The sequence below is a fragment of the Aethalodelphis obliquidens genome, unplaced genomic scaffold (assembly GCF_003676395.1).
Source record: "Aethalodelphis obliquidens isolate GAN/ISIS:26980383/991018 unplaced genomic scaffold, ASM367639v1 scaffold100, whole genome shotgun sequence".
In the NCBI taxonomy this organism is placed as follows: domain Eukaryota; kingdom Metazoa; phylum Chordata; class Mammalia; order Artiodactyla; family Delphinidae; genus Aethalodelphis; species Aethalodelphis obliquidens.
Window position 1 is genome coordinate 2,670,251 of NW_020838044.1, and position 26,297 is coordinate 2,696,547.

At 40.1% G+C, this 26,297-nt stretch overlaps 1 protein-coding gene and 1 long non-coding RNA gene across 5 annotated transcripts in view; one reads left to right on the forward strand and one right to left on the reverse strand.

Moving 5' to 3' along the window:
* Positions 1–748: 748 nt before the first annotated feature.
* On the reverse strand, positions 749–22,443 carry SLC16A4 (solute carrier family 16 member 4). Its single transcript, XM_027096278.1, has 8 exons — positions 21,675–22,443; positions 17,269–17,401; positions 16,400–16,543; positions 16,061–16,222; positions 14,047–14,562; positions 11,930–12,141; positions 10,762–10,855; positions 749–1,296 (listed from the first exon to the last, which is right to left on the reverse strand). The coding sequence occupies exons 1-8, from the start codon at positions 21,759–21,761 to the stop codon at positions 1,136–1,138; spliced, it is 1,509 nt and encodes a 502-aa protein (XP_026952079.1). The 5' UTR covers positions 21,762–22,443; the 3' UTR covers positions 749–1,135.
* The window catches only part of LOC113614616 (uncharacterized), a 34,400-nt gene continuing 23,814 nt past the window's right edge, over positions 15,712–26,297 (forward strand). For all 4 annotated transcript variants that reach the window (XR_003430691.1, XR_003430692.1, XR_003430693.1 and 1 more), the window contains exons 1-2: positions 15,712–15,819; positions 17,275–17,437. This is a non-coding gene — a long non-coding RNA (uncharacterized LOC113614616). The remainder of the gene's footprint in view (positions 15,820–17,274; positions 17,438–26,297) is intronic.

Consider the following 26,297-nt stretch of genomic DNA (forward strand, 5'->3'; position numbering starts at 1 on the left):
AGTGAGACCGTGCCTGGTGGAGAATGGCAAGCCATTGGGATTGTAACTGGTGGCACAGCTTGTACAAAGGCACACGTAGAGAGTGAGAGGGTGTGGCATTTTGGAGCTAAAACCAGGCTTTCAGTTTAGGATTTTTCTCTATAGGGAATTAATAGATATTTCAAAGCAGAGAGGAATGGAAAGATGGAATAATAATAGTAATAATAGTCTTGAGGACCATTCTGAAGGAGATTCTAGAGGAGGTTGGTATTGCAGAGAACTCTAGGGTGGTCTTTTTTTCCTTTTAAAATCACCCAGATAATGAAGAGCTCTCTATCCACATGTAGTTGCTTAGTCTAAGTGACATTAATTAGTTAACATAATTATTCCATATTTAAGAAACATCTTTTGGTTTATCTCCCGTTAAGAGCCACCTATTCAACTTTCATATAAAACTTGTTCTGAAGGTATGTCTAGATATTTAGCTTGAACATTCCAGATAATTAGATATAGTGAAAAAGTAACATTGTTTGGATGAGTAGGAATACTATTCAAATGATGTTGCAATAAAGGTTTGTTGTTTGTGGGGTTTTTTCTTTTTTTAGCAGTTCTTATTTATTTTTTTATTACATAGCAATACATGTTTATTATAGAAAATTTAAGAAACAAAATAATGAAAGAAAACAAAGATTACCTCTAGTTAAGAAGCAAAGATAAACTATTTGGGGGGTGTATACTCTTCCAGTCACTAAACAATGTTTCAATGTTCATTCACATTCCAGAGTTCAATGACTCTGTTTAATACTGCTCTATATGAAGGAAAATGGTTTTCTGTCTTTACATATTTTTGCGACTGAATTACCATGGCACAGCTGAGAGTTTGGTTAATTTATTATTACAGTACATTCTGATTTTCATTTAATATCTAAAGTAACTGCTTCAACTGATTAAAATTTTAGCCTATTTGATTAAATACTAACAGAGTTTAATTTAAGTTGCTATTACTCTTTTCTTACCACCAGTTAGACATTCTTCAGAGTGCTAAAGCAAAAAGGAACCTTAAAAAATTACGTGGTTCACCTTCTTAGTTTACAAATGCGGGTACTTTTCTTCCATGCTTTTGTTTCCAGTGACTTTTAGTTTAGACTTTGTTTTGTTAAGCTCTCACTTGATTGCAGTCCTCTCTCTTTCTGGTCAGACTGTTTTTCCATCTCTCAGCCAATGGTACAAAGAAAAGGGAAACTGAAGAGAGGAGATAGCATATGCCCGAGAGGTAGAAGGAGCCGGTGTATGTCTGGGTATAATCATATAACCAGCCTATACGGAAGGAAGGATTTCTGTTAGTGATGCAAACCTTTCCGTTAGTAGTTCCCAGCCATGAACCGTTCCTTGAAGGAAGGAGCCTCCTGTACTTACTAGTCTGTATTGTGACCCATTAGAAAGTTAGTCAAGCTGCTTACCTGTCTTATTTTCTATTGATGAAGTTAAATCAATTCCATCTGAGTTAGGGGTTTAAACGTTGGGTTAAAAGTAATCGTGAACCCAGAGCCCATCTCCAGTCTTGTAATGGAAGTTGGAGAAAATTAGGAACACGTACCATTTCATTTTACAGTGAATTTTATTAGAAGACCACCATTCTTATGAAGAAAAGTATTGTGAATTACTATTTTCCAAAGAAAAAAGTGAGAACTGATTATTATCTTTTTTTCCTTCACTGAACAGACATTTGAATTCTTACTGTGTTCCCAGCAACGTGCTGGGTGTTGAGGATATGATAATGAGCCAAAACAGACATGGTCCCTGCCCTCATAGACCATATAGTTTAGTGGGGATTTGGTATTAACCGCATAAATTACACCTGCGATAAAGGCTGTGAGGGGATGGATGGTTCAGGAGGTTATGAGAACAAATGAAAAGGAACTGACTTACGTGGCCAAGTGGGTTAAACAATGACGATAATTCCCCCTGAAATCTCAAAGTGCTCTTTTAAAAGCAAGAATTGGGAGGGTCCTCAAAATCATTTGGCTAATGGCACATACTAGAACTTCTTAGGTGAAACGCTTTTTTTAAAAAAAAGTGTGAGTTTGTGGTGGCAAAGAATATTTGTGCAAGGCACCAATGTTTATACGTTATTGCAAAAGTCAACCCTGTGAAAAAGGCAAATAATGTCTCAGTATTATTATGAAAATAGTTTTGACCTCAGGCTCCCTAAAAAGGGCTCAGGACCTCTCGGGGAGTCACAGTCTTTTCTAGATTATTGTATGCATATTATGTTTGTAGATGCAAACTTACAATATGACTTTTATAAGTTTTTATATTTAAAATCTTGAAAAACCTTAAGTCAAGGATGTTATTCTGATCATTTATTCAAAAAATTTTGGTACTCTATGCCAGCACAGTTCTGGTTACTAGGGATAAACCCATGGACAAAAATTGATGAAAATATCTGTCTGCATGGAGCTTACATTGTATCTTTTGATTTTCACTTATGTCTTGGAACATGATTTCTCACTGGATGTGTAGAGTATACCCTTTTTTTTTTTTTTTTGTCTGATTGTGTGTCTCTATCTCCTCTCCTTTTTATTCTCTCACTTGGCTGTGATAGAGACTTTCAATTTTTGTTTGTTTGCTTCATTAGCTTTTTGTTTTCTTTTCTTAATGTAATGAATGAATGGAATGTTTTATTTAAATTCAGCTAACTTTAACTTGCTTTTACTGTTTGATCAGTGACCTCAATTAAATGTTTCTTGGAGTTAAGCAAAATAGTGAAACCGACTGGGACAAGTCTTTGTATTATGTTGATTGACCTTTAGATATCTAAGAAACGGTTGACCAATCTGTCAGTTTTTCTAGAAATTTCTATGAAGGAGGAAGTGTGGAAAGCAGCAGCACCCCCTCTTATCCTTTGTCATTCTTGCCTTCGTCCCTTAGTATAGCAATTTACCAGTTTATATATAACCTGTGAATTGTAAGACAGGGGTATTTGAAGTAACACTCTAGGAAAAGACTACAAATTCTTGGAGAGGGAGGTAGATAGTGCTGCTGAAAGGTCAGGAGGGTAAAGCTAAAAATAGTGAAACTGAGTTGTTTTATAAATCCTGGAGGGACTAAAACAGTTTAAGAGAAAACTGCTTATAAGCCTTTCATTTCACATACATTTAAAGTCAGAATGTTGTTTCTGAAATGTGAAAGATTAAGATATATTTAGTGTATTTTCTTACCAGGGCAGGGAATTACTTAGCATGCTTTAGAACTGTTTCCATGTATTTCCATGCAAAGTTTTTATTTATTTATTTATGTATGCATGTATGTATGTATGTATGTATGTCGTGTCGCACAGCTTGCAGAATCTTAGTTCCCCAACCAGGGATTGTACCTGGGCCCCTGGCAGTGAGAGCGCTGAGTCCTAACCACTGGACTGCCAGGGAATAACCAATGCAAAGTTTAATGAAATAATTTGTTTTAAATCTGTTTCTCCCATTCATGCTTGATTATTGAGAGATTAGTATATTTTAAAATTCTGTCTCTAAGATCTAATTGCCATTCCATACGATAATAATGTGCAGTTGAGTATTTAGTTTTAAGATGTTATTTATAATAGCAAATATGAGGTGAAATGTAAGATGCAGGACTATAGTGTACTATTATTAATTAATTGTCCTATGAAAATATTAGCTTCATAATCAAGCTTAAATTTAAGTGGCTACTAGGTAAGTTAAATTCATAGCTTTGCTGCTTTAACCAAACATCTCTGTTTGGTTGGAATAATTAGCCTTTCCCCACCATTGAAAGTAAAATAAGACTGTATAGGGAATTGGCTGGCAGTCCTGTGGTTAGGACTCCTCACTTCCACTGCACGGAACGCGGGTTCGATCCCTGGTCAGGGAGCTAAGATCCTACACGCCACGTGGTGCAGCCAAAAAAAAAAAAAGAAGACTGTATATTTGATCTGATTTTATTAGGTCTTTGTACTTTTTTTTATAATAGCACGAAATAGATGTATACAAATGCACTTTCAACCCTAAACAGTTTCAGGGTTATTGTTGGTAGTTCAGAAACCACTGCATTCTAATCATTTTCAAATGGAAATACACGCATAAGTTGACATTCAAAAGACTGGGTTTCTTTGTGGTCATAGCAAAAGCATTGTGAGTGGCAGAGAATACTAGCCACAGTCCAGGAAAGCGTGCAATGGATCTGAGCCTCCACTCCATGCTAAGGAATACTGTATGTAGCCAGCATTCTGAGGAGTACGCTGCCTACTGGTGCAGACTTCCTAAGCTGAAGTCCCCTCTAAGCATTTCCTTGGTGTCTCCAGACTACCTGCATCAGATTCACTTAAGATGCATGTTAATTGTGAAAATTCATTGGCTTCCTAAGCGTACTTCCTCCTAGGTGGCACCCAGTTGATTCTTACATACAATAAAGTTGTTGTCCAAATTACTTCTTTATAGCTGTAACCCTTGTTCTGGGTAGGAATATCTAATAATGTTTCCTGTGATAATTTAAAACAACTAAGAAGATAGGCCTCAGCTTCCTTAAACAGTTTTGCAAACCAGTTTTCTTACAGTCAACAAAAAAGGGATTGGAATAATCTTTTAAGTTTGATGTTTAATATAGAATCTAAATTCATTTTTTTAAATGTCAACATTTTAAAAACGATACTCTATATCATTTTATGGGTTAAGCCATACACGTTTAAAAATGAGTTTAACATCTTGTCTAAAAAATATTCATATCTGATATCTCAGAAGTTGATTTTTAGCTGATTTATGAATCCTTTTCAATAGGATTACTACTGTAAGTTTATTATTGGTCATCTTGTTAAGATTTGAAATACCCCTAGAAGGCCGTTAATTCCAAAGTTCCTTGATGGTAGTTCAAATTAGTTGTTGAGGATTCTGTAAGTGACTGGCCGGTGTTGAACCAGAGCTTCTAGCTGTTAGGCTGTAGAATAGTGGCAGACTTCCAAGGTGTGCAGAGACAATGAACTTCTCACATTCTTGGGGTCACTGGAGCTGCCCACTGGCTGTTAGCAGCCTTGTCATTTTACTTAGGGTGTGCTGTACAAATATTTCCTGTATGTACCATGAAGGGAAAAATCTTGGGAAACATGGTTTAGCAAATATAAACCTCAGTGCCTTTTAAGACAGGAGCTCTCTAAAGGCCTCATGATAGAAATTTGCCATAAGATTTACTGGTAGTGCTATAAGTATTGGCTCTGTGTTGTAAGTTTTATTAAGAGGATTGTGGTCTGTGTTAGGATTTTGAAACTTGATTCCTTGGCCTTGCAAGGAAAGGACTACCTCCCCCTTCTCCTTTTTAAACCACAATAGAGAGCTATTTGGAATTTATTTTTGATGCTTTTGTAGGGATTCATTAATCCTAGGAATGCTGTATCAAAGTAAAATTCTGTAGGTTTTGTTGCTTATGGGGAAAATAACCACTGGATAAAGAAATGATTTACATTGTTTCCTTTTGCCTCTTCAGGGTATAATATATTTCTCAGGATTTAAAGGACAGAGAACTTTGTTCTGCCTTCTTACTTGTCCCCCGTATCCCCAATCTCCAAAATGGATTTATAGCAGACCAAAAGGTTGAGTTGCTTGTGTGTTTGTTTTCCAAATAAAATTTCAGGCCGTAGAGAAATTCTCAACTGATAGGCCAAGATGACTGATAAAACTCTAGAGGGCATGGTTGATAAAAGGTGGAGTGAGGACTGGGTGGAATATCTGTTTAACATTGTATCTGAAATGAGGATGTAATAGAGATAGGAAATGACCTGTCATTTCATGAGGAGATGAACTTGTCTGTGTTCATGGGACAGAGAGACAAGCTTAGATGGATGAATTTCCATTTTAGCCATTGTCTTTTCTTGTAAAAACGCAGATAAAGAGTTAATGCAGGACTTCCCTGGTGGCGCAGTGGTTAAGAATCCGCCTGCCAATGCAGGGGACACGGGTTCGAGCCCTGGTCCTGGAAGATCCCTCATGCCGCGGAGCAACTAAGCCCATGCGCCGCAACTACTGTGCCCGCATGCCACAACTACTGAAGCCCGCGTGCCCAGAGCCCATGCTCCGCAATAAGAGAATGAGAAACCCACGCACTGCAACTAAGAGTAGCCCCTGCTTGCTGCAACTAGAGAAAGCCCATGTGCAGCAATGAAGACCCCACTCAGCCAAAAATAAATAAAACTACATAAATAAATTTATAAAAAAGAAAAAAACTCGGAAAAAGTTAATGCAAAATTACCAGTTTTGCCCCATGGTGTTTCTGATGAATTGTGAGGTTGAATAATAATAGCAAGAGGGCTTCCCTGGTGGCGCAGTGGTTGAGAGTCTGCCTGCCGATGCAGGGGACGTGGGTTCATGCCCCGGTCTGGGAAGATCCTACATGCCGCAGAGCGGCTGGGCCCGTGAGCCATGGCCGCTGAGCCTGCGCGTCCAGAGCCTGTGCTCCGCAACGGGAGAGGCCACAACAGTGAGAGGCCCACGTACCGAAAAAAAAAAAAAAAAAAAAAAAATAGCAAGAGAGAGATGTACTTCTTCTTTAGGAACTAGTTACCTTTAGCTTATTCTGGAGTACAATCAACTTATAATTATTTGGCATTAGAAACAACTCTCCTTGAATTTATTGAAAAAAATTATTTTTGTGAAATATCTGCTTGATTGAGTGAAGCTTTACTATATTTTAAGGTCATTTTTATTATACCAAAGCTTAGGGTGCCTTCATTTAAAGGTAAGAAAATGGAGACATGGGTTACAGTGGCTCAACCGAATTTTCAATTAATGAAGTGGAAGAAGAATGCAGGTTCTAACAATTCTCAGTTTTAGACATTTTAGACTAAGTCCTAATGTTAAGCAGTGTATGTGGCTGACAGAGTGAATGCTATACCATGATCCAATAAGGTATGAAAGAACATTGAACAAATAATTTTGTCTTCTCTTTGTCCATGTGGCAGCTAGTAGAGTTCTGTGCTAATAAGTTGCTTAATAATTATTGAATGAATACTGAGTTACAATCAAATAATTATTTGTGAACCAAACAAAAACAAAATAAATGAACAAACCAAACCAAACAGACATGTAGATACAGAGAATAGGGTAGTTGTTATCAGAGGGGAAGGGGCAGGAGGGAGGGCTAAATGGATAAGGGAAATCACCTGTATGGATGGAAAATAAATTTTTGGTGGTGAAAACAAAAACAAAATTATTTATGGCATTTTAAGGGAGTTTTCAGAGATTTGTGATTTAAATTTTTTATATTAAAATAAATATTAGCATAATATATGCACTCATCAGTTGGGAAAGGGGGGTGTATGTGGAAGAGAGAGGAACTACATTCGGTGGTTTTGTTTTATAGGCAGCTGATATGGGCTGTTGGTGGTTTTATTTTTATTTGTTTATTTATTTGTTTGTTTGTTTGCAGTACGTGGGCCTCTCACTGTTGTGGCCCCTCCCGTTGCGGAGCACAGGCTCCAGACGTGCAGGCTCAGCGGCCGTGGCTCACGGGCCCAGCCGCTCCGCGGCATGTGGGATCTTCCCGGACCGGGGCACGAACCCGTGTCCCCTGCATCGGCAGGCGGACTCTCAACCACTGTGCCACCAGGGAAGCCCAAGTGGTTTTATTTTTAAATGAAACTGAACAGCCCTTAGCATTTTGAGCTCATATGTCAAATAGCTCAGGTACAGGACTAGGAATTTAACATAAGTAACTTATAGCTGTCTTGTACATGGGAGAATACGACTGTATACTTGTTTTTTTTGCCGAAGGCACTATTTTTGTATTTAGATTGCTTTCTGCAGGTGTACTTTTGTTAACAGGGGTCTATTAGAAATGTATATTAAGTTTTAAAAATATTAATACTTTTTATTTTTCCACAACCTTCCAAGGCTTCCATCTTGGTGTCAGTGTATAGTTCTGGATGCCATCTACCAGCAAAAAACAGCATTTGGGTTTGGATGAACAGTGACATTTGGTCTACCCTTGGGTCTACTGACCACCTAGGTCAGGAAACTAGAAAAACCCTGAAACTGGTCCAGTCTGAAGCAGGCCATATTATTAACTAAAATTGAATTTGTTGCTGAGTATTGGCAGGAATAGGGAGAGCTGTGGGGTGGAGCGGGCAGGGTGGTCACTTGTGGGGAGTGGCGGGGGATAATTTTTAAACTATTATTTATTTCAATGCCTGTCAATTTTAACCAAGATCTGATGGAGAATTTTGTTGCCACTGTATTTCTTATCATAATCACCATTACAAAAGATGTATAAATAATTTTCTTGCCCATATGCTCTATTTACGTTTTTTTAAAGAAAAAAGTAACTTTAAAAAATCTCGGTTATATGATTCCTTGGGTTTCCTATGCTTTATATTCCCCTTTCCTTGAATTTTTAAAATATGCTGTATAGAACTAACTTGTTTTTCTTCTTTATTTCCATACAGGAAGGAGAAAATTATTATTCATGTACCATTTTTAACTAGTCTTTTGACTGAGGATTATTGTGAAACACTTTACTGTTTGCTAGATTCCTTATTTTAAATGCCTGTAATCTTTTATAGGAATTTCACCTTTTGTAATTTGGTAATAACAAGTCTAGGTAAGTAAAAAATGAGGATCTCATACAGTTCGGAAGATCCAAGTTTGGTTTAGAATTTAATATTTTATAACCAGTAAGCCTTTTGATTTAGTTAAAGCTAAAGACAGTAACGTAACTTGCCTGTACCAGTTGAGGGTTGAGTGGATCTGTAGCTCAGTATTTCTGATGTTCTTTAGTAGTTGCTGCTGGAGTCACAAGTTAGGAACAAATCTAATGGCCTTTGTAAAACCCTCTTGTCACTTCACAGAGCAAGGACCTACAGCAAGGGCTCTCCCGAAGTCTCCCTTCAGCAAGAGGCCTAGCACTACATTGTAGTCAATGAGAAACCATGGTACAGAGCAGGAAACTTAACTGAATTATATATTATTATCATAATCTTGTTTAAGATACTCTGAGCAACTCCCAGACTAAAAACCTGTACTTAAGCTTTCAGCAATAGCCTTACCACTTCCTTTGACTTTTTTGTAAAACTTAAAAAATTTATGATTGCCTAAATAACATTTTCAGAGTTAGCAGGTAAAAATTCTACCATGAGCTCTGTCTTTATTCTCACATACAGTGCTAGGGTATCATGGATATTGGGTAATAAAAGGCTTGTAACTTTTTTTTTTTTGACTCACTAATAGTAAGAAATGTGTTTTACATCACATATGTTTTCTGTTACATAGGTGTGTGTGCGTGTGAAATAAGTTTCACAATAAAGTGATGCACTCTGATTTCTAATCTGCTCGTGGTCCTTTTTTATTAAAAAAAAAAAATTTTAAAGATCATGACCAACAAATTGGTTTCAAGACTCACACATACATCTATAGCTTTTTCCTTTTAAGTAATACTCCTCACAAAACTTGCTTTGTCTTCTCATACATTGAACTCTTTAAATATTTTTAAATGTATACAAAAACATTTATCTCTAAACATGTTGTAGTTTTGTTATTTGCCTTCATCATTTGAATAAGATATTCTGTGCCCTGGTATTTGTTACTTCCCTACACTTTTGGCCTAATAGGCTTGAAAAGTTCCAAGGCATCATTAGGACAGCCAGTGAAGAAGGGTCAAAATTGAAAAAAATTCATCAGCAAACTGTATTTGAACTCTGTATTTCACTGACCTGGATACTAGCCATAGAGTAGCTCTGCTAGCCACCTCTGGTGCTTGGTCTTTTACCACTCCCTGTATAACAGTTCTGGGCTATAAAATTCTAGCCTGTTTTCCAGTTACGAAGTATTGGCTGAGTTAGAGCTCATGGGAAGAGGTGTGTTCATAAATGCAAATAAGGACTTAGTTGTGTATTTGTGTAATTTTTTCCTTTAGATAGGTATACCTAAATTGAAACTCAGATAGTGGTACATTGTTTTACCTTCAGTAATAATGTCTTTTATTAAGTTTTTATACTTTTGATATTTGCCTTTAAGTCTTAAGTTCATAGAGGTGTAAATCTAATGTCATTATAAAACTTAGTTTAAAAAAATGATAGTGGGACAAGATCAGACCCTTTTTCTGTCTTCAGGACTGAGGGAAGCAGAAGTAAGTTTTAGGCTGAATTCCTTTTTGTGGATGATTGGAAATGCTGTACTAATTTGTAATTCAACTATATTGAGAACCTATAGTGTAAGATACTAAAGCTTAAGTCTGTTTCCTAAAGAAATTTGTGTGAGTAGGCAGTCTTTTAATAGTCTTAGATTAAATGTTCAGCAAGGACAAAATGTCCCAATAGGTAAAAAGTGAATGTAAAACAATGCTTCAGTCTTAAAGTTGACTTAAAAACAGAACTCCCCCAAGTTTTACTCTACTTGTATTTAATGTTCTCCAGTGGCCCCACATATCCTCTCCACAGATTCTGGCCTTAATCCAAGACAGCTTTTGTTTGTTTTTGTTTTTAACCATCATAGGTCTTTGGGCATCTGATAAAACTCTGGATTGTCTCCCCAGAGAAGTAGATATACACACAATCCCTGCTCTAAGACTCCCAAGAGAATGTAAGAATCTGCCTAGTGCACATCTGTTGAATTAACCCTGAGATTCTCCTGGGTTAGTGATGGAGTTGTGAGCGTTGGTATAGGAACAGCAGAGATAATCATCAGTTTCTTTTAACCTGATAACGTCATTACGTGTTACCATTAATCATGGATCAGCATTTTGTTTCATTGCTTTTCAAGTTTACTCAGAATGTGGGTAAGCTGTTACCTGCTAAAGGTGGTCCAGAAAGGACAGCCATCCCAGCAAAGAAACTGGCAAGCCCCAAGAACCTGTGTACCATAGAATTCCCAGACAGATCAACCTGCAGGGATTAGAATCCAATGTTAGCCATATTGAGGGTGAAATTCTGTGGAGACCTTTGCCTACAGAGGGGCAAATACTGTGTATGTCATCTGAAACTGTGAGCAGTTGACTTCTGAGGTGATTTGGATGGCATTTTACCCTGATATTATGAAAGAGCTGAGGCAGATAAGGAATAGTAATTTCAGTAGGCAGACAGTGTTTTCATTTTATTAGTAAGGAACGTTGGTTTTTGTTTCTTTTTAAAAATCTTTTAATTGGTTCAGGGATACTTTTTTCCCCTGAACCTCACTGCTCTTCTCTGTTAGGAAATGGTATTTACAGTTGGAGCTGACAGTGGTATTATTGAATCCACCTATGGCTGAATACCAACCATTGGTTTATAAGAAATCAGATATCACAGGAGTTGATTTCAGCTTTAGAAAGTTTGATTTTTGCTTAAGCCTCATATAAGATCCTGCAGCACTTATGCTAATATTGATATCAGGTCAGAAGATTCCAGGGGATTCTGTTGCAGCACACTGGGTACCTAGTTCTAAGAACCCATGGGGTTCCAAGAAAAACCCAGAAGTATTTGTATAACTCAGTTCCATTCAGGTCTAGGACTTTATGTCAATTTGGGGTAAAGATGGAGAGGAGTTAAAAACACAATGTCCTTATTAAAGTATACAGAACTTCTCTCTACAAAAGAGAAGCCAGTGCTGGTCAGGAAGCCCTTTTTTCTTTTAAGGAACTCTTCCAAGATGTGTCTTAGAACCAAAGAAATGTCTGGACCTGAAGGAAAGAAGTGAACAGAAGTCTAACCTGGGAGACTGATAAGCAAAATGGAATCCTTCTGATCCCTATTTTGCTCTTCTTTCCTGTCCCACGTCCCACGGGGGGATAGTCCTCTCACCCCCCCCCCCGGCCCCACCCCCCCAAGGTGAGATGAATAGCTGGATAAGATATAGCTACAAGGTTTCTGAGTATGTTTTTAATTATAAAATTAATACAAAATATGTTTTCTCTTTTGGGGAGGTGATTGTTAACACTTTTACTAAATGGTGTAAGAACATTAATGAGTACGTCTACTCACCAGTACAGGAAGTATCAATGCCAGGTAACCACCGGAGAAAATGGCAAAGAAGATGGTATAGGTCATAAGTAGTGGAAATGTGGTGGCAAAAGGAGCAAGCAGGTTAGTGATGCCGCAGAGGATGAGGTAAGACTTGTGGTAATGATACTTCTTGATCCAGTTTTGATCAGCAACCCATCCGGAGATAATCTGACTGACTGTCTCAATGATACCTGGAACAATATTGAAAAGGTCTTATGAAATCCTAATTCCATTTTCCTAGCCCCTTTGAAAACTGTAAATGCATAAGGCATCTTTTCCTAAGTAATATGACTTCATCCTGAGGCTGGGACATAAGAGAAAAAAAAAGGTTCCATTTGTCTATCAATAGATTCTGTCATTTACTTACCTATTCCAGACACATCAATAAAATACCAGAAAGACTCCTTCAGAGTTGGGTAGAGGACTCACCAGGTATTTTTTCTCACTGTGTTTGGGAAACTCATACCACCAAACTGGGAATACCAGGTTATAGAGAACGCTGGGCTCAGTAGGCCTCCCTTGAAGTGGTGAGGAAGTGAGATTTCTTGAAGATTAGTAAACCCACAGGTTAGTGTCCTGGGGAAGTCATATGGTGGACGACTGGAGTATAAATAATAAAGTCTTATGGTGAAGAAAAAAAACAGATGTTGAGACTTATAATTGTATGAGGTTTTGGTAATTAAGTCCTTCTCCAAAGGCTATTATGTTTAACTTGAAAATATGTAGAAAGTCTGGAAATGGGACATCATCTCTTGAACACTGGAACTATGGTGTAACTTGAATAAAATTTAAGAATAACATTTTTCACTTAGTTTTATGATAACAGAACATTCTTATCCTTTATCCTATTATATGTTAATACAGCAGTTAAATACTGAAAGAGATTTTCACCAAGAGGAGCATGAGCTGCAGTTGTTTTATACTTAAAATTCTCCTATGGTTCAAACATAAATTGCTCCACAAAAAGGAATTAAAAATTCATACTGCCATCTCTATATTTTTACAGTTATTTCTAGGATACATATTGAAACTTTATTATGTTCTTTGGTCCTGCTGTAAAGCCCTAATCTGATCTAAATTGATACTACCAGACACTTTAGTGGAAAAAAAGTCAGTTTAGCTATGTATCTTTTTCTTGTGTACACAAGTTTTATTTGACTGAAGCAGTTGGAAATGGGGTGCAGTCAGTTTTGCAAGGGCTTGGTAAATAGGCTTTTCCAGAAATTAGCAAGAGAAAAGTTAATGTTGAGCTACTGAGAATTTCCAGATAGAGCAAACCAGTTCCATTTCATTCATTTTCATTTTTTTAGACTCCCTATTTTGTCAGTTGAAAGAATCCATATCTTCTAGATCAAGCATTCTGTTTCCATACATTTTTATAAGTACTCAACTAAAATGATTTTTTTTTTCATTCTAAATGTCAGCCTACCCATTAATGACTAGCCTTAGTATGCTTGTTTATCTTATCCTCTTACTTTGAGTTAAAGGGGGAAAAATTCTTAGCTACGAATACTACTAGAACATTATTGAATGCTTACAGTAGTTCATGTACTATTCTGAACTCTACATGCATTACTTGCTTAATCCTAATAACCTTCTGAGAGTAGATGCTATTATTCATATATTACAAGGAAATTGAGACACAGAGAAGGCAAGTATCTTGCCCAAGGTCACACTGTCATACACTGCAAAAACTTGAACCTGGAAAGTCTAGCTCCAGAACCAATCCTTTCAACCACTGCACTGTACAGCCTACCTAGGATTGTTTTTGCTTGCTAAAATGGCTGTTGTCACTGAGAACCAGCTTTCTAAAGTTCGGTATCCAACAAATACTTAGATACTGACATATGAAAATAAGACTTGCTTTGGGGTCCGCTGTCTGGTAGGGAAGAGCCTGTGTGCAAGATGCAGTGACAGGTTGGAGGGAAAGTCCTGCTGCTCCCACCAGCCTCAAAAAACTTGCTTTTCTGGCCTTCCCACAACTCTTTTTTAAAAAAAAAATATTCTTAAGCTTTTTAAAAATTAAATTTAATAAATTTTTGTGAAATTAAGTTCATTTCTCCTTTTGAGGGTGAGGTTGAAGTAGACTTTCTTACCAGCTACAGAAACGAGGTAGGAGGCGTCCATGATATTAATCCCCAGTGTTTTGGCTCTGGCTACCAGGTGAAAGGTAGGGATGAAATATGCCAACTGACTGAGGAGAAAAGACCACGTAAATATGTAGAAAAAAGGATTCTTAAGAAGAGAAAAATCAAAGAGTTTTTGTTTGCAGCTCCACAAAATAGTCTTATTCCCATAACTTTCTTCATTAGTTTTTTGGAAGAGTCTGTTCCTGTTAGGTTCATTGTTGAACTCTTCATTTTGATTTTGTGAGACTGTTAAACTTATACCAGGTTGTCCATCCTGCATAGTATTGTCCCTGATGGCAGACTCTTGTATCTCATTGCGGCATGATGTTTCTGTCCCACATGCTGCCTCTGGACCACTTGCAGAAAAACTGCTACTTTTATCTTTAATATCGGAATTGCTCTCGCTTTTGATATGGGTGGGTCTCAAGAGCATACTAGAAGGCACCAAATGCAATGTGATTGCTCCAAATAATATAAGGGCACCTAAACAGGAGAGAGAAATTGAGAAGTTAAGCTAAAAATTACCTCTCTCATTTCACAATACTCTGTATGCTTAGGCTCAGAAGAGGCCCCACCACTAAATATTCAGTCATAGTGCAGTAATTCCTGAAAACACTGCTTTGTCCTTGTATTTAGCTGAAAGCATTTAAATCCATTGACTTAACTGTTAGCCGTACACACTGCTGTATCCTTGTGAAAACGGAGTCCTTGCAGATAGAAAAGGGGAAAGCTGTGCCACTAGGGGGCATGGAAGGAGAGTTATTTGTGCTAAAGGAAAAAAATGGTTTGGGGTGGGGGGAAGTCATTTCAAATGTTAGAAAATTACAGTGTGTTTTAAATATCCTGAAGGGAGGGTGTAGATTTAGGTACAGAAAATACAGAATTAGGTAACGGGAATCATTTGGAAACTGCCTTAGAAGAGGAGATAGCCTGTCATCCCGTGATGTTTTAAATGTCCTAGAAAGAAGACATGCCAGTGTTGCCTTTGAAGCTGAGTAGTTGCTTGACTTCAGCATGTCCTGACCAAAGCTGTGACTTGGGTGTGTTGCTTCTAGAGATAGAATTAACTGTAGGTTCTGCTATCCTGTCTTATGGATTTGTCAGCTGGTCTTGTTCACCATGAGACTACTGGTGGTTTTTTTAATCAGGAAAGGAAAAGTTCAACAAAACTGCTCTGTAGATAGGAATAGGCTTATATATTCGCATATATGTACATATACATAGATTTTTTTCCCCAATACTTTGAGGTTATTTTAATCCAAATGTTTTATCTCAGGTATGAAGAAAATTGTGGAGTGAATGGTTTTTATTCGTGAAAATTTATAGTTGACAGTATATAAAAGATTAAGTATTAAGGAACATAATCCTCTTTTCACTCAGTTTTTTTCCGTCTATTTTAGTGAATCTGATGGAGGAGACTTTTTTTTTTTTTTTTTTTTTGCGGTATGCGGACTTCCCACTGTTGTGGCTTCTCCCGTTGCGGAGCACAGGCTCCGGATGCGCAGGCTCAGCGGCTATGGCTCCCGGGCCCAGTCGCTCTGCGGCATGTGGGATCTTCCCGGACCGGGGCACGAACCCGTGTCCCCTGCATCGGCAGGCGGACTCTCAACAACTGCGCCACCAGGGAAGCCCGGAGGAGACTTTTTTAAATGCAGATTTTTTTCTTAAAGAGAAAATTTGAAGAGAATGCTTTGAGTAGAGGATCCTTGTTTCCGCAGGAGTACCGCTTTCCCTGCAAAGGTGTGTTTCCCCAGCCGCATAGATTGCCCTCCATCCCCTCAGACTTGAACTCTATGGTGAACTCTGAGTTGCCTGCATGGCGGGCAAAGCCTGCAAGTAGTTCAGAGTCTCTTTTGCCATATATTCTCCAAGGAAGAATACTTTACTTTAGAATCATGCTCACTTCCTCTGTAGTCATCATAGAGAGGGCTCAACATTAAATCTTACAGAGTTGATGGTTCAGAAACTTAGAATGACTCACCTGTCCAGTCATATAGATCTATCAGGACTTTTGTAAAAGGCGCTAACAGAAATGTCAGTCCCATCCCTGAACGGGCAATAGCTGTAGAAAGAGCTAATCGTTTTTTGAAGTATTTGGTAGTGACCACAGCAGCGACTTGGTACAAGAAAGCAGAACCCAAACCTAAAAGAAAAACATAATAGCTTGGAATCACTTTCACATTAAGTGGCTTGGTACTGGACAAGATATTCTCCTGGACCTGAGATAATATAAGTAGGTCTTTTGAACTCATGGAGAGTAAAAGGGAAGGTTCCTGGTTCCATTTTTTTTTTTAAGTCTTAACTTTTACAATGGACTCACCAGGTAAAAATCCCATAGTCACACAAAGAAAGGGAATGCTTGTAGCCCAGCTGCTGATCAGATATCCACCAGTAACAAGGAAAGCCCCAAGAATGGAGGCAGTTTTCTCTCCAATTATGTCACAAGTAACAGCAACTAGGGGACCTTGGGAAAAGAAACAAATGCTAGTTAAATGTGCTCTGGCATCCCTTGTCTTCTGGTGTGCAGTTTAAATGGGCAACTGAAGGGAAATAAGAGGACTCCACATTTGTGTATCCTTCAAAAAGCTGTCTGTATTGAGTTTCTTAATATTCCCAGCCCCACACTATTTTGCTTTTAGGAAGAAGTTTTGTTGATTTTTGTTTGTTTTAAAGAAAAAATTGTAAATAAGCAGGTTTGGAAAGGAAGCTTGCTGAAAATGCATTATGAAACCTCTGCAAAAAAAGGTTGCCTCTAGTGACCTATGACTAGAACAAAGTTCAATTATTTATCTACACCATGTTCTAGCTCCAACTAGAACTAAAGGAAGAGGAATTGGTTCTGTCTTTTAGAGCTTTATGGTCAGAGCTTTATGGTCGACATTCCAGTTGAGAGACTGGCTCACTGGACCTATATTAAGACACTGTTGAAAGAAACAAGGCATGAAAATTGAATCATGGAATTAAATAGTTGGATTCTTCACCTTTCTTTGTTTAAGCACTAATTTGTCTAGTTTTTCCAAGTCAAGCGGAGGCTAAACACTGCAAGTCCTTTTCTCAGCTTTACATGTTGATAAATGAACCTGAGTTTTAGCAAAGCTTCAGTCTTGATTGACTGACAGGTGAGTCTTCTTGGAATTGCCCTTTGGTGGTCCTTTTCCTTGGACAGCAAGCTTATTGATGGCTTTATACCTGCAGAAAAACGAAGCGATGACATGATGGATCCAATCCAACCAGTTTGCTCTGAGGTGCCTTCAAACTCTTCTTGAAAAACCACAAAGAAAATTGCAAAAGTCTTGGTCATCCCCATCACGAATACATTTACCTAAATCAAAGCAGACCAAAGAGTCCAAGTCAGGTGGTGAGTAAGCCATTACAGGGGAGGTTGGAACTGCTGGAGGCTCTGATTCTCTGTGTAACCTGTATTTTACCAGTTTGTTTGCCAGTTCCTCTTTGTAACATTTTAAATTTTAGGGGCGGGTTGTCCACTTAGAGTGTCTAATCACTTTACATGAAGGCATCTCATTTAATTCTCATTACAAAGGCATGGAATAGGTGTGTCAATATTGTATTAGAAATTCAGAAAATTGAGATTTAGCTTAAAAGTTGCTCAAGTTGGGGATGCTGGAGCTAAGACTTGAACCCAGATAGACTGACTCTAGACCAACCACTATACCATCCTGTTACAGTAGCATCTGTTAAAAACAGCTAATTCCAGTTACCTTTGTGAGAGATGTGTGTTGATCCAAAAGAATTGTTCTGTCAGTCCTTAGGTTAGCTTTGCTTTAACTCTGCTTTTGAGCTGAGTACCCTCCCTCACCTGGTATATAAATACGGCAACCATAATAATTTATCACCCAGTTGAAGCTCTTTGAGAGTGAAAAGTAGTGCTATTAATTGATGCCTGGACAGCAAGGGTAATGAGGATGTATGGTCACCTTACGGTTGGGTCATGTGCCCCCACCCTTTTTTTCTGTCCCATCTAACCCTTTTGCCCGCACCACCCTCATTCCTTCCACTAGGCGGAGCTCCTCTTTTGAGGTCAGGTTTTCTTTCAGTGGAGTACCAGCATTTGTTTCTTGGAATTCTGATTAGAAGGGGGGCAGTGAGGAGCAAGGGTCTGAGGGGAACTAGAAGGGAGGCCTAGCCAGGCTCTGCAGTCAGTCAAAGCCCAGGAGCCACATGTACTCACTCTTGTCTCCAGGGACTTCTTAGTGGCCCCTTTCCTTTCCTTTCCTTTTTTTCAGTGGCCTTGGTGTTTCAAGGACACTTTCTCTGCTGTCAAGCTGGCTATGCATTGTGGAAGGACCACAGATCCTGGGTTCCTTTTCACTGATTCTTTCTCTGTTCACCTGGTAAATATTTTCCCCTGTGGTTCTGCAGTCATCTCACTTTATACCTGCCCCATAGACAACCATTCAGTCTCAAGGTTTTAATTACCACCCTTGAACTCATGGTGTAGCTGTGAATACTGTGTTCCATCTGCAGTCAGCCTGCCTCGGCCAGAATCCTGGCTCTGCTTCCTATTAGGGGTGTGACCTTGGGCAAACTACGGAAGTTAAGCTTCCTCTTTTATAAAGTAGAGGAAAAGTAAATGTCACCTAGCTCATAGTACTGTGAAGACTGAGAAAATTCTGGTAAAGTAATACTTAGCACTTAATACTCAAACTATTAACTATGTTTTTGTTATCTTGTGTAACCATTCTGCTCTCCCAAGAGCTTGAGACTCATATTAATGTCTACCATGTCTTTCTAACTCAGGTTAACTTATCCAAAACTAAACTCATCTTTCTCTTATCCCATGCCTACTCTTCCTTTTCATTTCTCTTGATTAGTACCATCCACCCACTCACCCAAATCAGAGACCTACCTCCACTTAGGAACCTCCTTCCCTCAGCCTCTAACTACTGAATAAAATAACCAAGGCCTTCCCCTCCATCCTCTCTGCTAGACTCTTAATTCAGACAAGTATTATTTCTTGTTTGGAATAATGGACTAGGAATCAGTGGTGGTGCTCCAAGGTTGCAAAAGATGGGGTGGTGAGGAGGAAGTCCCTTAATGTACTTTTTCCCATTCTGATTTGATAGAAGCTACAAGACTTTGCTTATTTAGAGTGAACAATGCTATGGACACCAGGGCTATATATTCAAAAATGGAAAAAGCATTTTATCAAGCACTTTGTAATCATAACGTGCCTTAAAGGCACCCCTATCAGGAAATGAGGCTAGAGAATATACATGAACCTTAAATGACCCAGACTTGTTTCTTTCAGTTTAAAATACAGGGCGGTGATTGCCTCCTCTCATGAGCAGGGAATGTGACAATGAGGCATCATTCTGTAAAATTACCCTTCCTCTTTTTCTGTGGACATGGGTTCTGTGCTGGCATCTACACGATGCTGGCCTCTATGTTCTTAGCCATCTGAGTTTGGCTAGCTACTGGTCCCCCCAATTTAGCACCTTTCCTCTCTGGTCTTTCCTTGGTGTCTGGGCATAGCAGCTGTAAGTGGATATGACTTGTCTCTAATAACTGGGTCTGTGCCTTCCACTGTGTATATCAAGAAGGCCAAGGACATAGCCTTTTTAGCCACCCTGCCTCCCTCCCTTAACTTGTAACCTTCCAACTTTGTTTCTGTTTTGACTCAGAGCTATTAAAAATCTTTTCCCCAAGGTCCAGATATTCCCTTAGTTAACTAAGCAGACTAGATAAATCTATATTATACTATTTCATCTCGTGTTTTGGACCAAGGTTGATGGGTTTCAGTCCTGTTCCAGAGTCCACATCAGACACTGTACATGGGCTTACCCCGTCATCCATCCATCCATCCTCCCATCTGTCAACAGGTATATATTGAGTGCCTACTGTGTTCCAGGCTATTTACTAGGGCTTACAGTGGTGAGCAAACAGACTTGGCCCCTGTGCTCATGGAACATTCAGTCCTGGGACACAGGCTGAATACAGAAAACAATCATGCAAATATGTAGTTATAAAGTATGGTAAGTTAGAATGTGAGTCATTTTTTTTTAAAAAAGTAGGGAGCTCCTGAAGAACATGTTGTTATTGGGTTTTTCACTCATCTTTTCAGGAGCTCATCTGTTATTGAAAAGTAGACTTGTAACTTATGCAGACACAAAAGCATCGTCATCTTAAGTACCCACATTACCACTGTGGGTGATTGGCCTGAGTTAACTGTTAACATTTTGAGGACCCAAAATGTTTTTTTTGTGTGTGTGCTTTTATAAGTAGCATCACACCCAAAAAAGTGGGACATTGTTTATTAATCTGGTTGTTAGACAACTTTTCTTACCAGCAACTAAATTGATCAAGTAACTTCCTATCCTCAGAGGATAATACAGGAAAAGGAAAGGTGGTTACTGGGGAGAAAGGTGGGAGAATTAGAGATCCTCACCAACAATGCCAGTTCTGCAAAGCCTGTGATGTGGGGAGGTGGCCCAGTCACAGGAAGGCTCTCAGACCTAGGGTGTCCTTAGTTTCCTTTTTAGTAACACTTCTGGGAGGAAAAAAAAAGAGATTCCACATTCTTTGGTAATGAAGCTAATGTTTAACAAATAGTCCTGTGGTTCGGAGTTTTGTATTATGTATATCCTGGCTGAGGACTTCTTGCCCTCCTTTCCCTTTCTCTGTCATAAGGGAGGGGGTGTGGTATTTCTACACTGTGGGCTTCAGGGTAGTTAGTAGTCACCAGGACCTGCACTCCCTTCCCTGGGAGCTTCTTACTGTAGGGCTGGGCTGGGGAGGAGGATCAGGAGGGAAGGGTGTCTTTGTGAATACATCTCAAAGTTAACTTACTTGGGAACACTTAAGAGGAATGGGGGAGCTGTTGCCATTCTCAGGGTGGTTTGGGATATAACTGTGATGGGATTCACCAGTCCCATCAGAATGAGCATGCTGAGTCACATCACCACTGCATCACATAACGACCCCAAGAGCTTCTGGGAGGATGAAGGAAAGAAGTTAATTAAAAAACAGAGTGCGGAGTCCAGCTGCTTATGGATGAAGGAGAAAAATCAGGCTCCAGTTTCAGAATCCACATCATTCTCTCCCTTTCCAGACATGTCAGAAATATACATTGGGCCTAACTCTAGCATAAGTTATGGTTGGCGGGGATGGGTTGGGAAGTGGACAGCAGGCAGAACAGAAGAAAAGTCCCTGCCCCCTTGGAGAGACGGAGGTTGCTTCCAGCAGGGTTACGTCTATGCTGGGCTGAGCTGGGGAACCCCCTCCCCACGCACCCCTGCAAAAGCACTTTTTAGTGGTTTCCAGTGCTACTTCTGGGATGGTTAAATGTACGATTGTCCCCAAATCCTAATTGCCATATGCAGCGAGGGCAGAGCTGCTGATAGTAACTGGAGCACTCTGTAGGTTTAAGGAGGGGTAGGAGACAGGATGGAATGCTTCTGCTTTCACTCAAGGAGGACATTTTCCACTTTCTCTTGGGTTCATTGGCAGTTCCTGGCCTTGCTCTAACCCCCTTTCCATTCAAATGTCAAGGATTTCATAAGTGATCTTAGTTTGCTCTGAGCCTTTCTCAGGGAGCCTTCTTTCAGGCAGTAGCAAAGGGGAAAGTAAATTCTTACCAGGAAGAAATGAAACACAACCATCCATCCCCAACCTCCATCCAGGGTTTTCGTGTAGGGTCGGACCTTCCCCTCCCTCTTCAGCATGATGCTTCGTTTGTTTTAAATGCAGAAGATTCCTGTGACGAATCCAAGACAGAGTTGACTCAGTTGACAAAATGATCTTAACTTTTATTTCCTCTGTGGCATAAAACCACTTGTACTGTAATTTTTTTTCAGCCCACCTCTGAAACTAGATGATTTCTCCTCATTTCTAAAGTTTACAGACTCTCTGGAGTTTATAGACTCTCTGATCTCAACCTCAAAAATACAAGCAGGGCTTTGTACCATTTGGGGGATGTTTGTGGAGGTCTGCTGCCTGGCTTCCCCTGGAAGTCCACAGGGAGCTGACAGTTCTCTTGGAGTATGTCCTTAGTTACATATAAAGTCTACCCCACTAGACTGTCCCCTTATCCTCGTTTATTCCATAATCATGATCCAGGCAGAACCATGGGAGAAATGAGAAAAAGAAAACAAAAGGCTGTGATGTGAGGGACATCAAAGCCACCACATAAATCTCTCTTCCACCAGTTTGAACGGCCTCTGAAAGATGACCACTCAGTTCACTTCAGGCAGGAATAGCAAAGGAGTTGATCGCAAAGCCTGACCTCACTGATTGTGGAGTGGCCATTCCTTGCACTATTCTCCCCCCAGGTCTGCAAACCAAATCCTAGGGCAAACTGTGCACCATCCTCTGGGTAAGCTCTTGACTTTAGAGAAATAAAAAAGGGATGGGGAACTTCAGGTTTGGAAATTCCCTTTCACAGCACTTGCTAAAATGAAAATATTCTAATGGACTAAATAGACATGACAACAACATGTTCCTCGAATGGATCCCAGGCCAGAAAAAAGTTGGAAAGGACTTTAGGAGCTGCGTTGGGGAAATTGGAATGAGGACTGTATAGCAGACCAGGTTAGATCTCTTAGGGATGATGGTGGTCTTGTGGTTCTGCCGAAGAATGCGCTTGTTCTTAGGAGGCGTGTGCTAAGAAGCTCAGGAGTGAAGTGTCATAGAGTCTGCTACCTTCTCACAAGTGGTTCAGTAAAATAAATATATAGAGAGAGGAAAAGCAAAGAGAAAATGTAGATACTCTGAGAGAGAGGGCAGTATTCTTTATTTGCCACCGGCAGGTAGGCAGGCAGGCTCTTTCTTCCTGGGAAGGAGAATCTGCCGGCACGGCGTGTGGTATGGCCGTCTGTCTGGTGAGCAGGCCACGCAGGGAGAGATGCCGGTTGTTCAAAACACTATAGAGGACCAACCCCAACACACAGTCCCATTTTCATCCTACCTTTGATGTGGTGTGTAGCAAGGGAATCCTCCACAGACTTGAGACAATCTGGGAAGAAAAAGAAACTATACAATTTTCCAGAATGTTGCTCTTTTTCTAAGGCGTTTCATTCTTCTGCCCTGTGAAAACAAGCAAGCATTGTGAGAGCCCAGGGTTAGAGCCAATTTAGGCACTCCTGCCAGTGGACTTTACTTCCTGAGGGGAGGAGGAAAGACTGTAATTTGACATCGTCCTAGGCCCTCCCTCCACCCAAAAGCAAGCATCAGAGTAAACCAAGTAGAAAATCCTTTGGGTAACTGTTGCTGATTAAACCTGGAGGCTGTCGCACTAAGGTGGCTCTAATGCCAAGTTGGCCTATGTTAGCAAACCAAAATCAAAACAGGGTTATGAAATGGAAACCTAAGGATGACCAGTCACAAACAGCCAGTCAGGAATTAAGCTGTGGCCCATTAATGACTTCCTTGCTTCGCTTCTGCCCTCTCTATAAAAGCCTCTCCCTGAGCTCCCGTTGGTGGAGCGCTCCTAACATCTTCCAGTTTGACACTGCCCGGTTTGAATCCATTTTTGTTCAAACAAACTCTTAAAATTTTTAATATGCCTCAGTTTGTCTTTTAACAGTTCTGGTGTCAGAAGAGGGAACAAAGGAAGGAGACCCCGAGCAGCCAGAGATAGGTATCTGCTGAGCCCCTTGGCTTGCTGGTTTCTAGCTGCCTCTGGAGGTGTGGGTAGGTCCCTCTCCCACCCCAGCTCCACAAGCTTTTGCAGTATGAACTGTCAGACTTTAGTTGCGCCTTTCTTCTTCCAGACTGGGTCCAGAAACTGGTTGGAGTCAGCCTGGGTCCGGGGTCAGACTGGGTTGGACTTAAACTGGGCTGGTCCTGTGTGAGGTCTCAGGTGAATGAAATTTTGTTTTCAGGGTGAACAAGTAGGCTATCCTTACCAAAGACAACCTTGTACTACAGCAGCCACAGTTTATCCACTTATGAGGTGCCCTAGAGAAAAAGGGACCCCAGCCAACCCTTACAATAAGGGTGGAGGGAAAATTATTCTTCCTCCTCTACAGTTTCTGGTGACCAGGATGACACCTGCTGGGACACTCCACTTGCTTTAGAGCCTGCTGATGGGATCCCGGGAAAGCTGGCAGAAGCCCATAAAGGGTGAGAATTCTTACCAAAGGCAGTTCTCCTGGACCTCCACCTGTGGTGCCTGGTTGAGAGAGGAAGGTACAATTTCACAGTGTTCCTTCCATTCTAGATTCAGATTGGCAGGAGAAAAGTGTTTGTAAGAATTAGATCTTTGGGGGCTTCCCTGGTGGCATAGTGGTTAAGAATCTGCCTGCCAATGCAGGGGACATGGGTTCGATCCCCGGTCCAGGAAGATCCCACATACCGCGGAGCAACCAAGCCCGTGTGCCACAACTACTGAGCCTGTGCTCTAGAGCCCTCGAGCCACAGCTACTGAGCCCATGTGCCTAGAACCCATGCTCCGCAACAAGAGAAGCCACCACAATGAGAAGCCCGCGCACCGCAATGAAGAGTAGTCCCCACTCACCGCAACTAGAGAAAGCCCGCGTGTAGCAATGAAGACCCAATGAAGCCAAAAATAAATAAATAAAATTTATTTAAAAAAAAAAAGAATTAGATCTTTGAATGGTGGCTTGTGAACTTTCATTTAAGTCCCCACTGGTTCTTGGTCTTTTTACTCCCAGGGACAGCTATAGCTTTCTCATTTATCTTGTTATGTCCTGAGAACTTGGCTTGGCTTTCTGCCCATCAGGGCACACAGGTTGGCAGTTCTTATGTGTGCAGGCAGCTCAGCTGTCACATTGGGGACCCCCAAAATATGGCTGGACAGAAATGTGGGTCACCAGCTACCAGGGGAATTGTCTTTCTTTTTTTTTCTTTTTTTTTTTTTTTTTGCGGTACACGGGCCTCTCACTGCTGTGGCCTCTCCCGTTGTGGAGCACAGGCTCCGGATGCGCAGGCCCAGCGGCCATGGCTCATGGGCCTAGCTGCTCCGCGGCATGTGGAATCTTCCCGGACTGGGGCACGAACCCGTGTCCCCTGCATCGGCAGGCGGACTCTCAACCACTGCGCCACCAGGGAAGCCCTAAGTCTGTCTTTCTTTGATTATCTTTGGGAATGGCTCTGGATCTTGGGGCTGGGGGAGTAATATCTTTCGTACTTTCTTTGGGGATGCCTCTTGCATCCATGGTTAAACTATGGTTTTGTTTTTGAGTCATTTGTTAGGGATACCTTTGGTTTAAAAGTAAAAGAAAAGTTTGTTTAGTATTGCCAGGAATAGTTACTGTTTGTCCCACCTAAAACGTGTTAATAAAGTATTTAAAAGGATTTTTTTAGTGATCTTTCTGGTTAGAAGTTGGCCACTCTGGGGAGTTCCTTGATGGCCTAGTGGTTAGGATTTGGTGCTTTCACTGTGGAGGCCAGGGCTTGATCCCTGGTCGGGGAACCATCCCACATGCCATCCCGCTTGCTGCGTAGCGCGGCCAAAATGCAAAAAAAAAAAAAAAAAGTTGGTTACTTTGGAAGCTGATATTCAGAGTCTGATAGGAACTGTTTTTAAGGGCTTCTCCACGAAGCTGAAATGAAATTATGTACCCAGAGGGAAAGAAAAACATTCTGAGGCCACTGTGGAAGAATTTACTAAAACATTCAAAAGATGCACAGCTCCAAATCTGGAACGTAGGAATCTTTTAATTTTCATCTTAGTTGGAAATCTCCCTGACATAAAGAAGCAAATTGAAGATAATATAGTTGGATGGGTGGGTTCACTGGGCCTCAGGTGGCAACCCAGTTCTTTGAGGAATAAAGAACAACTACTTGTCTTACAAATCGAGTTTTGACAGGAACAGAAATGCAGCTCTAGAAACAATGAAAAGTCTATCCTTTTTACCAATCTCAAAACCTCCCCTATTCAGCTCAGAAGGCTTACAGATATTATAAAACATCTGGATTTAGGGAATAAGAGTCCTTCTTGGTGGAACTTACATCCTTTTTCTGTGCCTTTGAGCTTTGAGATGTAAGCGTTCTGCATTTCAAGTATTTAGAGCCATTTCTTTGAAATGTGGACTTCAGGGAGGTGATTCTTATTAGAAGGACAAAAACAAAAGTATGTGGGGGGCGATTTGGAAACTAGGTGAAAGTTCTACTGAGTTAAATTATGGATATTCATTGATTAGATCATTTCCAAGTAAGATAAAATACTGAAACATTAATTACTGAACACAAATTTATCTACTTTTGGCATTTTATCTACTTTGGCTTCTTATTACAGA